Source organism: Clytia hemisphaerica, unplaced genomic scaffold (assembly GCF_902728285.1).
Source record: "Clytia hemisphaerica strain Z4C2 unplaced genomic scaffold, Clytia hemisphaerica genome assembly, whole genome shotgun sequence".
Lineage (NCBI taxonomy): Eukaryota > Metazoa > Cnidaria > Hydrozoa > Leptothecata > Clytiidae > Clytia > Clytia hemisphaerica.
The window spans coordinates 622,912-637,108 of record NW_027103728.1 but is presented as its reverse complement, the minus strand read 5'-3'; the positions used below and the strand labels follow the sequence as shown (position 1 = coordinate 637,108).

The 14,197-nt window shown below is 32.7% G+C and overlaps 1 protein-coding gene across 2 annotated transcripts in view; it reads left to right on the top strand.

Annotated features, from left to right (window-relative positions):
* The first annotated feature begins 56 nt into the window (after window positions 1-56).
* LOC136804911 (obscurin-like) overlaps window positions 57-14,197 on the top strand; it is a 43,347-nt gene continuing 29,206 nt past the window's right edge. Inside the window, exons 1-13 of one of the 2 annotated variants that reach the window (XM_067061431.1) lie at window positions 57-183; window positions 6,269-6,643; window positions 7,116-7,171; window positions 7,455-7,666; window positions 8,210-8,327; window positions 8,536-8,780; window positions 9,820-9,886; window positions 10,995-11,092; window positions 11,611-11,680; window positions 12,079-12,174; window positions 12,584-12,727; window positions 13,172-13,249; window positions 14,041-14,082. In XM_067061431.1, coding sequence (XP_066917532.1) covers window positions 57-183; window positions 6,269-6,643; window positions 7,116-7,171; window positions 7,455-7,666; window positions 8,210-8,327; window positions 8,536-8,780; window positions 9,820-9,886; window positions 10,995-11,092; window positions 11,611-11,680; window positions 12,079-12,174; window positions 12,584-12,727; window positions 13,172-13,249; window positions 14,041-14,082 — 1,728 coding nt within the window. Of the gene's footprint in view, window positions 184-6,268; window positions 6,644-7,115; window positions 7,172-7,454; window positions 7,667-8,209; window positions 8,328-8,535; window positions 8,781-9,819; window positions 9,887-10,994; window positions 11,093-11,610; window positions 11,681-12,078; window positions 12,175-12,583; window positions 12,728-13,171; window positions 13,250-14,040; window positions 14,083-14,197 lie in introns of those variants that run through there. The other variant, XM_067061432.1, reaches the window with a different exon arrangement.

Below are 14,197 nucleotides of genomic sequence, written 5' to 3'. Positions count from 1 at the left end.
AAGTCCAATGGTTCTTAAACGACCGAGAAGTAAAAGCCAATGATCAATTCCAACTCATGTCCAAAGATGACCGTTATTCATTCATCATCACCAGTGTGGAGATTGAGCATGATGGACAAGTGAAAATGGTTGCTACATCCAAAGCTGGCAAAGTGGAAGCTACGTGTGAGCTTTTAGTTGAAGGTAGTGAACGATTTTTATCTTAAAATTTCTTCTTCTTCTTCTTCTTTTTGAATTTCAATTTCTTTTATATACATATTGTGCATATTTTAATTATTGACTAATTATTTGTTATTTGTTGTTGAACCCTCCAAGTTTTATTATTATTAATATTCCCAATTTAATTTTTATGATATTTTTATGAAGACTTCTTGTTTACCTACCTTAGTTATTGTAAATAATTATTATTATAACCGTAGAAAATTGCTTTTTTTCAAAAAAGTAATCTTTTGAAATGATTTTTCCAGACTAGTGTCCTCTTGAGAAAAGTACACACTCCAAACAATACGTAGTTCAGTATACACAAATTTTCAAGATAAAATTACTTAGACCCAGTGGTTTTAAATAAAAATTGCTGGGTGTAAAAATCGATGCTTTATTAGGACAACAAGACTTATTATAATATAAATAGTTTATCATTTTAATATTTTTTCACATTTTTGTCAAGATTATTTTCTTGTAGGAGCTTTATATTTTCTAGTTTTAGTATGATGAAATAAAAGAAAAGGGAAAATCAAAAAAAAAATTATCCCTGTTATGCCATATCTCTGTCTGGAAGCCATAGTTTAAAGCATTTTCAATCTTTTGATGAAAGCATACTCTACAGAACCATTCTAATCAAAAATCTTTTTTCAATCTTTGATATCGAAACAATTTTCGGATGATGTAATTTGCAGAACGCAAAACTTGACATAAGAATCAAATCAGATTTAGCTGAACTGTTTTTAATTCAATTTTGATTTGACAACACACACATAAACACAATTAACTTATTCTTTCTTATTTAAAAACAATCAAAAACCCTCTATATACTATTGTCTCACCGGATAAACCATTAAGTCTAACAATAACAGAACACAATAAATCACTTATTGTCATAAATCAAAACAATAAAACGCGTTTTACTGATTACCGTCTTTGCAACACGTTAATGGAATTTCAAAAATGTGTGGAATGTCATTTGAGCTCATTACCAGACCTTTTAATACGGCTAATATATAAACTAACGCATTAAACATTTTTAATGTCATCTGTAAACTATAAGCTTATGGTAAACTTTAAATACCATTAAATCATATATAATGTACATTATTTGTAATTTTTTCATAATTTTAAAAGGGGTGATAAGATCAATTTTAATCACTTCAAAACATTTTTGATCCTGAAACAGTGTTGATAGGGGATTTCGATTTCTTTTAACACAGAGGTTAAACTTTTTTTTGTGTGTTTTATTTTCATACATTTTATTTTGTTGATCTAGTTTCATGTTATTATTTGTATTTTGCAAGCTGTAATGTTTGATTTTCCGCCTTATCTAAAATGTCAATAGTTAAAAATTTTTCTTTGCTTTGAACATAGCTGTATGCCGCAGGCTTTGTCTTGTTTTAAAATTTCATAAACCAGGGTTGTAAACTTAAAGTCAAACTTAAAATTCTTTATAAAACTTATTTTTTTTAATGCAAATAAAACTGAAAAAAACATTCGTGAAAAATGATTCATTTCACAAATTGAACATATGTCAAGAGAAACAAGCAACAAACAAAAACAGGCAGTAATGTATGCTAATTACCTCCAGTACAGTAATTACTGTTGACTGCTTTTATTTCCTATTCTAATACTGTATAATAGCTCTGTTTCGTCGCTAATGGTATGAATTAATTATACCCCTGTTTTTCTCTTCTTCTTTGCCATGATGTACCGTATGCTTTGATCATTAGTAATTGCTTTGCACCAGGCTTCTCTTTGATATGAAAGAGATATGGCTTTCTTTTGTTGATAACATACTAAATCTAGCTCGTATCTGCATGAGCCAGCCAATACACGTTTTTTATAAGAATAATCTATATAAGAACATTAAGGCTTCGATGACCAAAATATTAAGAATGAATTAAGAACATTAAGCTTGCAGACTCTAGAACACCCAATTCCTTCGTAAAGACTTGCACAAAAATAATCACTCACAAAATGGTGAAAATAAGAACATTTTAAGAGCATTATTAAGACTTGAAAAATATATTCTTATAAAAAACGTGTGTTATGTAGTTCTTGCAAATTAGTCAACAGGACGTCCATCGAACTTTCATGACATATACTGTACATATAACGTTAAATGATGGTCGAAACAATGTTGGCTACCAGCTAGGAAAGATGATGTATATGGATGATTGGGGGATGATTTAAAAGATTGGTTAGAGACTTGAGCTCCAGCAGCGTGGGTAGACGAGTGATGCACATTTTTGATAAGAACAAGCTATAGAAGAGCATATACAGCATAAGTCTTCCATGGCTAAAATATTGAGAACAAGTCGAGAACAGGCTTTGTGATTCTAAAACACTCAATTTCTTAGGAAATTGCAGAAAAAATACTTGCAACATGGCAAAAGTAAGAACATTTTAAGACGATTCTAAGGCTTCAAATCAAATAGTTAAGAACGTTCGAAGACTCCAAAAATTTTAGGCGTTCTTATAAAAAAGTGTAGAGGTTTGTGTTCCAGTATCATGGGTAGACAGGAGATACCTCACAACATTTTGTGAATGCTTATTCGTGTAACCTTAAAATTTTCCTCAAGCAATGATAAATTACTGAAAGCTTGTCTCTTAGTGTGTAACATGTCATTATCAAATGCTCCTTTTATTGATACATTAATTATGATTAAAAATATGCCTCAGCAAGTCAAAATGGAGTGTTGATCATTATGCATCAGAGGTCTTAAATGCATTCAATATCTCTTTGACTTTAGTGATACAATCTGTTGTGGTTGAGGCTTAATATACTGTATGCTTCAGTCAGTCAAAGTTGAGTATATATGCATGAGGCCTTAAGAGCATTCAACCACAAATGTTTCAGTCAAGGAAGGAGTGCATACAACATATGGCCTTAGGCCCAGTACAAAAAGGTGTCATAAAGCGAATCTCTTTTCAATAGAAGCAAATCCATAGTACATTTTATAAGAACAAACTATATAAGAACATAAGGCTTCGATGGTTAAAATATTAAGAACAAGTTGAGAACATTTCAAGGCTTTGCGGACTCTAGAATGGACAATATCTTAAGAAAATGTACAAAAATGTTCACAAAATGGTGAAAATAAGAACATGTTAAAGAACAATTTTAGGCTTAAAACTCAAAAAGTTAAAACATCCTAAGGCTTCAAAAATGTTGGATGTTCTTATAAAAAAAACTTGTAGCCTAAATCAGAATATGATCTACATACCAAATGAAATACAGGAAATTGTATTATATCTGAGTTGTTATAAATCTGCAAGGAAATTTATCTTTTAGTCTAATTCCATCCCTGACCAAATACATGCCATATATTGTCACAATTCATTGGTAAATTAAAAACAAAACCACCATATCTCACATATCAATCAACACCTTTTAACTGTCATAAATTTATCGGGAAGGTAAATTTTTGTTGTACCGACAAAGTTTATGTATATCGAGGGAAAACCTTTCACGTCTAAATTTGACTTTTTTCGTAGTTTTCGTATTGACAGATTTGATAAATTATCTGTTATACTGATTGTACTGTTGTGGTTAGAAATACAGATTTCTCAGTGGGAAGTCTTAGATGTTATCTTTCCAACCAATTTATTAATGCTTTTGTTATGAACCTATGATACTATGTATACTGTATGTATATTGGTATAAATGTTTCATTGTCTGTTGGTGTATAATTAATTTGTTACATACTACATAATAGACGCATGTATCTTTTCGATTGAGTTTGTTTCTCTTGTACGAGACTTTTTGTTATTCTAAGACACTCTTTCTGACTGCCTGTACTTTGATTTCTCTGCTGTTGAAATGATTGGAATAAAGTGATTTAACCTTGTTCTTAAAAATGGATGACAAAATGCCAGGTTTCTCATGTATCACTTCCCAGCTGGCACACAACGTTGTTTCGACGTTCATTTAACATTATATGGACGTCGTGAACGTTAGATAAACGTTAAATGGACGTTGTGTGCCATATAAACGTTAAAAGAATGTTGTGTGCCAGCTGGGTTTGACACAAACGACAAGTTTTCATCAAGTTACATTCATAAAGTCAAATTTTTACCAATAAAAACGGTTATAAATTATCAGTGAACTTTTAGGATTTGCAAAATGTCATTACTGCTATAACCAATGATAAAGAAAACTTCACAAATGTTTTGGATGAGTCTGGAAACATATGTAAATGCGATATAATTCTGCCCCTAAACTATAAAAAAGCTCCAGCTTCTTTCCTTCACATACACTAAATAAAATCACTTTACTGTAGAAACAACAGTTTCAGCTTTCATATAGAAGAAACTTTATTTTTGACATTCGACAACTATAAAGTTGGAGGACGTCGCTTGAGTAGGCTTGGCTTTCTACCAGGCTTTCCTACACTCATGTATCATTTCAGCTACAAAAACTGATTTGATGAAAACTTGTCATTCGTTGATTATCACCTCTTCAATCATTCCTAAATTTTCTCATTCGATTTATTTTCAGACTAACATTTTGCCTTTCCCTCGCAGATTGATGTTACCTACTCTTAATCGTATGCAAAACAAAGCATCTACCTTCAATGTCACTAATTTGAATGGTCTATATCTGTTGACGTCATTTATAAACATTTGACTTCCTTCCGTATAAGAAAACCTCAAAGATAGCAACAAACTTGACTTTGGCATGTCACATTGTCAATTCAAATAACCACAAAGAATCACTATGTTTAGATAACATATAAACCATGGTATTTCATCCATAAATGGTCAAAGAAAGTCATAGTATGACATACCAGAAGTAAAAAACTGATCTTAACATGTCGAGGTCATGGAATTAAAAGCCTCAGAACAAATAAAAAGGTACTTTTTTATCTCGCAAACTAACAAACTGATCCAAATATATGTTTTTCTTAAATTGCTGGATAATAAAACTTGCAGTACAATCACAAAACTTAAAATCCAAGTATTGTTATTTTAATATGGGTTAATATAGACATCCGAGATAAAAAAAGATGAAGTATTACTGAAATATCATTGATTTACTGACATTTCTAACCAATCTCAATTTAGCAAAGGTGCTCGATTAAATCTTCCTGAACTCAAACATCAAATTATAATCAAAATATGACCAATATCTTGAGAGATTCTATTTCAGCTTTATTAAATCCATACGGATTAAACACAGCCAAAAAGCTCTGAATGACAGTGTAGAGAGGCGACTAATCTTCCAGTTAATCAGGGCAACATATTATACACTTTTTTATAAGAACGAACAGTTTTCGGATGTTCTAAACCTTTGGATTTTAAAGCCTAAAAATGTTCTTAAGGTTGTCTTTTTTTACCATTTTGTGATTATTTGTGTGCAATTTCTTAAGAAACCGGGTGTTTTAGAGTTCGGATAGCCTTAAATTGCTCTTAAACTAGATTAATTGGATAAGTAACTTGTTTACATCAACTGATGTCAATAAAGAATTTAATAGCAAATTGTTGATGCCAAGCTCCTACAAAAAAAGATTCAGAAAATAGTTTCATTTAAAACATTTACTACAATTCAACTTGGATCGGCCTTCTTAATGAGACAAAGGGCCAACACATACAAGTGACATCACAGACGGGCCATCTCATTGAAATATCATACATACCAATTCAGGGGGGTTTGATAGAGTGGTAGTTTGCTAGCATCCTGATTGATTTACTGGTTTACGAGAGTATACCTCTCGCCGACCATGCTGATTTCTGGAGAAAAAAACCCTTGTGATAAATATAGATTCGGACCCTAAAATTTAACATAGAATTTTTCATTAAATTCTAGAGTACTTTTAGTATATCAATAAAATGAATATCCATAATGTAAATACGATCATTTTAAACTAACAGTCTAATAAAAGCATATGCACGCATCCTTCATTTGAGAACCAGTTTAATATAACAACACGCTCTGTTTTGAGCCCGGTTTTTCTTTAGATGTACGAAAATGTTCCATACACTCGGAGATTTGATTTATTAAATACCTCAATAAACCTTTGTTGTTTCTTGAATTCTTCTATTCTTTGTTTCTCTAAAGGTAATGATGAATCTGAAAAAGAAGAAGAAGAACGGGAAAACGAAGATTCCAAAGTCACTGAAGCAAAGGAATCAGAAGAAAGCAAAGAGGCACCAACTTTTAAAGAGGTCATCCAAAGTCAACAAGTGGTTCAAGGCTCAAATTGTCGTTTTGATGCTCGCCTTGAAACTCACAGTACCCAAACCAAAATCCAATGGCTATGCGGGGAAGAATCAGTGACGTCATCAAGATTCAGTCACATGACTGTGGTTTCAGAAGATGACTTACAGTCTTTGGTAATCGATGACGTCAAATTGCTGGATACATCTCAATATACTTGCGTTGCCTCGAACGACTTTGGTCGATGCGAATGTTCAGCTGAATTGCTGGTACTTCGTAAGTAGTTTATTTATAAAGTGATCATTGAGATTTCTTCAACTTACGAGAAAATAGTTTTTTTCCCGGCGCATTTTTCAGACGAAACTAGTCCCCCAATAATTTAATCCTCCAAAACCCTTGTAAATCTTTTCGACCAAAGGATACGTGTAAAAGATTTGATTTGAGCTCACCAGTGTCGAATATATTCATTGTATTGGTGCACTCACAGATACCGACATTTGTCAAAAATGTTCCCAATCCACATTTCATGATAATGCTATAATATTCTACAAAACTGTCTGTAGGTCTGAAGAGAAGCACAAAATTCGAGAACGCAAGCAACCTCGACCCTTCTAAATTCCCAGGGGATATACTTGGAAGATTGAAATTAATTCATAATGGTTTCAAGATTTTTTAGTGTCTTTTAAAATATTCATTCTTACGGAACAGCTGCAATAAATTCTTACTTTTTTACTCTCTTTTTTTTTAGCTGCTGGGTTGGATGGAGACAATTCAAACAGTCATTCAGGCTCAAGAAAGTTTTCGGTACATTCCCCTACATTAAGTCTAGATTGTGAAGCTAGGATTGGGAATTCTTTGTTTTCAGGGCGTGGTCGCATCCAGTGTATCATAGTGGAGTCTCCATTACTCGAACACGCAAGGGGAACACAAATTTGTTCGAGTTGTAAAAATTAAGAGATTTAGTGTAAGGTTTATAAGGCATTGTTTTAAATGAAGAGACGAGAAAACCTGTTCGAGTTAAGTAGACGTTCGAGTTATAAATATTCGAATTGAAGAGTTTCCACTGTACACTGTATTTTTCTTATAGCTCATTCCATTAACAACATACACAGTATCTGAAGATTACCATCCAAAAAGTGAAGATTGCATATCTCTCAACAAAGATGAAACGGTGCAAGTGTTGGATAAAAGCAAAGCGGATATTTGGTTGGTTCAAAAGTTGGATGGAAGTGAACAGATTGGATTTGTTGAACCCAAAGCCTTGAAAGAGGTTGAGACTGGAACAGTCGAAAGAAAAAGGTAAATCTAAATTGATAAGTTTTCAGATGGCTTAATTGATAAGTTTTAGTTCTGTTAGTGTAATTGCTTGCAAAATCTCATCAGAATAGCCATTTGTAAACTTAAGGGTTATGATCGCGAAATCTCTTACCTGGTTTCCACAATGTAGAAAAAACAGTGCAAACTTAAAACTTGAGTATGGACTATGATGTTTTTCGTAAGCTCTAAAAAATATCAAATTCTCCACTGCTCTGGCTACTATTGCAAGACTACATAAAATCCCTTCCAAGGAAAAAAACTACCGGAGATATTGTTTTCCTACTCTCTATCAATTTCAAAAAAGAATTCTCCTGTTGTAAGATCTTAGCTAGATGAACAAAACATTCGTTATATTTTAGGCCCCATGTCCCCATATTCCCATGAATGTAAAGAGATCTCCACCAAAAAAGGCTTTACTTTGTAGAAGTGGTAGACCAACGAAAAATAGAATAGATGAAATTAACGTTCTTGACAGTAGCTTTTAATGAACTTTTAATTTGAAATAATTTTCAATCGTCCATATAGTTCTGGTGAAGCCAGTAAAGGAGGATTGGAAACCATATTGGATGAAAATATTTTGAGTATGATTCAAGAAGAGCAGAAGAATGTTGCTGAAGAAGAAAAAGTTGAACTGGAAGAAGAGGTTAGCATCACGTGGGAACTTTAGCAAATATAGAATTTTTTAAATTTGACTTCTTGGAATTTCATCAAACGTTTGACTTTTAGAGGCTCATGTGGACTTTTATACAAATGTACTCTAAATGAGATTTTATATTTTATGTCGTTATGTCAGTCTCAAGCTACATTGTGAATCTCTCAAACATTTTTCTTTTGTTTCGGCTTTTTTTTAGAAGCAGCAATACATAGCTATCGGTAACTATGAAGCTAAGTCGGAAGAAGAAGTCAGCCTTACCGAAGGAATGATTGTCCTGCTGGTTGATGGTTCAGTGAACCAAGAGTATTGGTTCGTACGTATTCTATTGGATGATGGGAAGCCTGGGTCCGAGGGCCTGGTACCGAACACGTTCTTGCAACTGCTTGACGAACATCAGAAGGAAGAGGCTCAAGAGAAACATAAAAGTTTAGAACATTTAGAGTAAGTTTAACACCAATACTTTCCCCTAACATGGAAACAGAACCTGGTGGGGGACTTTTATGATGAATATGCTGGGGACCTTTTATGATGAATTTGTTGGGGACCTTTTATGATGAATTTGTTGGGGACCTTATATGATGAATTTGTTAAGTTGAGGTTATTCTTGCAAACCGTTTATCACTGAATATTCCTTTGGAAGAGACTCTAAATACGGACATGAAAAGAGTTACTTTATTGGAACTAATTTTCGCGGGAGCTAATTTTCGCGGGAGCTAATTTTCGCGGTCGAAAAAAAATATCCGAAAAATTGCATTTCGCGGGTTTTAATTTTCGTGGTTTTGCCATTTTTTGGACAAATTTCTTTCATTTTCCTAGGGATTTTTCAAAATGGAAAAAACAGTCCGCAGTTAAGTGTAATTTGTATCAAGTCTGCAAAAAATCTTTCCTACAGTAACATCTTACCTAAATCCTTTCTGTATCAATGTGTGATACCTTAGCTGGCTGTAATATTCGAAAGCTAACTTAATGATCTTTAATAGCTTTTGTATTTAGAACAATAATTGTCAGCTCTACTACATCGTTAAAACAGCTAATTACATTTGTTTCCTTCATATTTTGGCCAAATAACAATGTATCACAACTTTTGGTTTGATGATGCTTTGACAACTACTAAGCTACATTTCTAAAGACTTTTTGTCATTTTTTACTGCTAAATTAACAACAGCGCTTAACTTTTTCGAATAACACTTCAATACATACTTGCTATGGACTAGTGAAAGATACGCTGATAGTCGATTCTTTCTCTTATTCTAATTTTATATACTTCGAATCTCTGTAAATTGAAAGTGTGTAATAATGAATGGTTCAGATAGCTTTGAAAGTACTCCAAATCCCCTTCTTACTTAGGGAAAATGCTCTTGTACTTAAAGTTCAAATTCGAGAGAGTCAACTGTGTCTGAGTCTTCCACGTTGCAGATAAAAAATGTAAAAAAGGTCCAAAGGAGGATATTTATATTTTCCTGCTTTTCTTTTTTTATAGGAAAATAGTGAAAGAGGTGTTGACGACAGAGCAGACGTATATTGACCAATTGAAAGAAGTTACCGAGGTATATTGATTTTGTGGAGTATTCTTTCTGATATATATTTGCCATGTTCCCATTTAATTGAAAGATTGTGTCTTATTGAACGAAAATTTTCAATCTAAAGCTAGATTGGCAAAAATGTTTTCAAGATTTTGAAATTCTGATTCCAAGAGATTAACAAAAAGGATTTATCATGTGAGTCTTTTTTTTCCTCAACCAGTCATTTTCTAAGATTCTGGAGTCTGTATTTAGCAACTTTTTCTCAAACATAAGGGTGCCACTAGGTGTCCTCTTTTTTTCACAAAATTGCAACTAACATTGCTATGGGGAGCTGCTATCTACCACCAACAGAAAAGTGTTTTTTTTCTTAAATGATTGTTGGCATGAGATGTCACATTTTGTATCATTGAAGCCTATAATTAAAACAAGCCACTTAATAGCTGCTTGCATCATAATGTATGTTATATTTATCAGCATAAAAACCACCGGTCCATATGTTGTCACTAACATTAATTTTTTTTTCTAATGATCTACTGACAATCGAGCTATTGATTGAAAAGAGTTTTTCTTTTTTCCTGAAACAGGTTTGATTCTGATTATAATATTTTCTTTTCGTTGTCGTCTTCATGCTATCCAAAAGTTCGCTCAACAGTCAAACGAACAAAAATTTCGGATAGTTCACTTTGAAATAAGAAAAACCAAGCTGCCGTGTAATCCGTGAAAGAGTTTTCGCAGAGTTTTTTTAGGCTGTCAGATTGGTTTGTCTATTATAAGTTATTCGAAAATTTCAGTTTTTCATTTGATTTTTAATTGAACTTTTGGATATGTTAGCCGTAAGTACGGTAAGAAAGGGAATACTTTCTCACTTATAATATCGAATTCTTTCTTCGCTACTGGTCTGTACCTAAGTACAGTAAAGTCTCCATACTCAAACACGCACGGGGAAGATATTTGTTCGAATTAAGGAAATTTCGAGTTACGGAGAAAGGTTTATGAGGCATTGTTAACTGAGGGGAAATAAAATTTGTTCAGGTTAAGAGATTAAGAGATAATTCGAGTTGTAGAGGTTTAAGTTAAAGTGACTACACTGTACACATTTATTTTATACACATCACACGCGTCAATCTTCCAGGTCCACATGGTCGAAGCAGATAAACATGATTCACCAATGAGAAATAAACAAGACATGGTCTTTGCAAACCTTAAAGATATCCAGCAATTTCATGCAACGTAAGTTATCTCTTGTTATAAAATTTCTAAAAAAAAATAACTAAAAAGGAACCGACAGTTAAAATCTTTTTATTTGTATTGAAAGGTGAAAGGTTGATTAAAACTCCTAGATTCAATCTTAAGATGGAGCGAATGTGATGATCTGGCCTGGTTGCTAATATAAATCAATCAAAATCACGTTGCTTTTTGCTTGAAAGCGAAAACGAAAGTAATTGTGTTAATGATAGACGATCGTGACGTGCATGCTTTACTTCATCCTCATTCGAGAATTCACCCCAATTCTTGATGAAAATCATCAAACTGCTCCGCAAACCTAGGCAGATTCTCTCAAGGAGCCATTGTTTTTTTTTGAGTGAATAAGTTTCCTTAGATACCGCCCTTCTATAACAATTTTTGGAGTGATACCTAGATTATTAAAAAGTTTGAACAATTACTAATAGTATTTGACTTGGGCTTTAAAAGATGCACAAATTTGTACTTTTGGTGAAGAACTGTCTAATTTTCCATTTTCTTTACAGGAAATTCATGGCAGCTTTGGAGAACGCTCACCAAAGTGGAAGTGACATTGCACAAGTCTTCCTCGAAAACGTATGCTCTAAATAATATAATTATAATATTTTACGTTTGCCTTTGGGCTTAGTTCATTCATTGATTCATTCCATCTAGAAAATTTTACTTGAAACCATAATAACAAGTAAATTCGATTAATTATTGAACTTTTCTATACTCATTCAGTCATTTCGCTTTATTCAACGTAGTCTAGAAAATAAAATATACACAAGGGAGAAAAGTTATCGGTATAGGTTTCATTCATTCATTCATTCATTCATTCATTCATTCATTCATTCATTCATTCATTCATTCATTCATTCATTCATTCATTCATTCATTCATTCATTCATTCATTCATTCATTCATTCATTCATTCATTCATTCATTCATTCATTCATTCATTCATTTATTCATTCATTCTTATATCTTCACAGAGCGATGAATTGGAGAAGATGTATGTGTATTATTGCAACAGTCGCCCGACAGCAGACGAAGTACTCGATAAACAAGATATAATTGAATACTGGGATGTAAGTCAATTAATTTGTTTTTATTATAAGAACAATTTCACAATTTTCATTTCGTGCAACAACAAAAACTTAAAAACAAATTAGGAACAATCTGAAGTTCAGTGATTTCAGGCATGAATAAGAAGAGCTTAAATTACCAGAAGAATTATATTTTAAAAACAGAGTAAGCTAAAATTATAGCTCAAAGCCATGAAAAAATGAGAAATTTGAAATAAGGTCTGTCAAAAATTTTATCTTTTCTTATAAAAAAGCTTTCATCTGAAACTATTTTAAACTGACACTAAAATAAGTCAAGTTTCTAAAACCTTGGAACCTTTTTGAATCCGAAGTGGTTGTATATGCAACACCATTCGTCTAAATGAAGGCTCTCTCTATTACTACTGAGCTTTTTAATCCTTCAATTCAATAGGAATTCCAACAGAGTACAGACAGTCCTCATACATTACGTGCATACCTCATCACCCCTGTGCAGCGTATCACTCGATATCAATTATTGCTGAAAGAAATACTAAAATACACAACGCGTGCCAATAAAGATTCAACATGTGTCGAGGTAATGGACTAGTTTATATTCTAATGTTTTTGTTATCTTTTGAGCTAAAGCTTGTAGCAGGAAACAACTTAGTAAAAATTTAAGATCGAGCGTTCAAAATCACGATTTTAGATTTGATGGCTTTTAAAGATTTTATAGAGGTGCGGCTCTCATGCTGATGATATAAATTAGAATTAGCAAAACAAATTCCCCGTGACGAGGGAGGAGAAGAAATTTGTTCATTCTTTTGATTAACCCTTCAAACCCGAGTAACGTGCATACACGTTCTAAATTTCCCAATATACCGAGTCCCAGACTTAAGGCTATAAACTCCTTGATTTAAAAGGGGATGGATAAATCTCTTTTTAAAAGCATTCAATATAAAAGGGGTTGCGCGCCAGTTGGTTTTAAATTGCAAATAATCTTAAATGAGTGAAGATTTTGTTCTAAATTACCCTTCCACAGGATGCACTATCGAAGATTAGTTACATCATTCGACATGCAAATGATACAATGCACATCAAACGCATTGTTGGCTACGAGGTATGCTTTTGGGGTATACCGGGTGGTCCAAAAAAAACTTCCATAAGTTTCAAATTTTGACGTAGAGCGCTCTAATTGTGTTATCGACTTCGAATTTCGTATGGCTAAACATAAAAGATGTTGAAGATTCACTATGCAAAATTTTAAGTTGATAGCTCAATTGGAGCGCTCTACGTCAAAATTTGAAATTTATGGAAGTTTTTTTTTGGACCACCCGGTATGCATTGAATAAAGTGACTTGCTCACTAATGACCTTTTTTTACCTTCAAAACTAGATACAATCGTAGTAACATACCATTTGAACCAAATAATTAAGATCTTACACTTTACCTATGGCTTAAAAAAGGGAGGTTGCATTTATTTCCTCGCCGCCGGGCTAAATCTGAATAATTCATTTTTTCAACATTTTCAAACTGAAAGAAATATTCAGGAATTGAGTAACAGATTTGACTTTCAATCGATCATTAGAGAGTAAGCCTATTGCCATCGCCTATTGTACCAAGGATTTTTAGCAAATGTTTAAAAATAACAGTATTGCAGGCTTCTCGTTAACCCTCATCTAAGAAATTCGGGATGACTTCCTTTCAATAGACTCTGTAGACTGTAGTTCGACTGCAAGTTCAAATTTCACTTTCAGTCCTCAGTGGAATTGTTCGCTACTAAATTGAGGTCGTTTTGCTATTCCTATGTTGTCATCTATATTGTAAATCCTTGGTACATGGTCTGAGATTTAAGAAATATAATTTACTTTCAAGAAATAGTCAAATCAATCATTTTATTTATTTTTTTAGTGTGATTTACCATTAGATCAAGGTGGAAAACTATTGAAAATGGTAAGTATAGCTTGTTAAAAAATACGATGTTTACAAAAAATATGTATTATATATTAAACCTAAACTTGTAAAATTTATGAACTAAATAAATTATTGATTGTCTTGCAGCAAACTA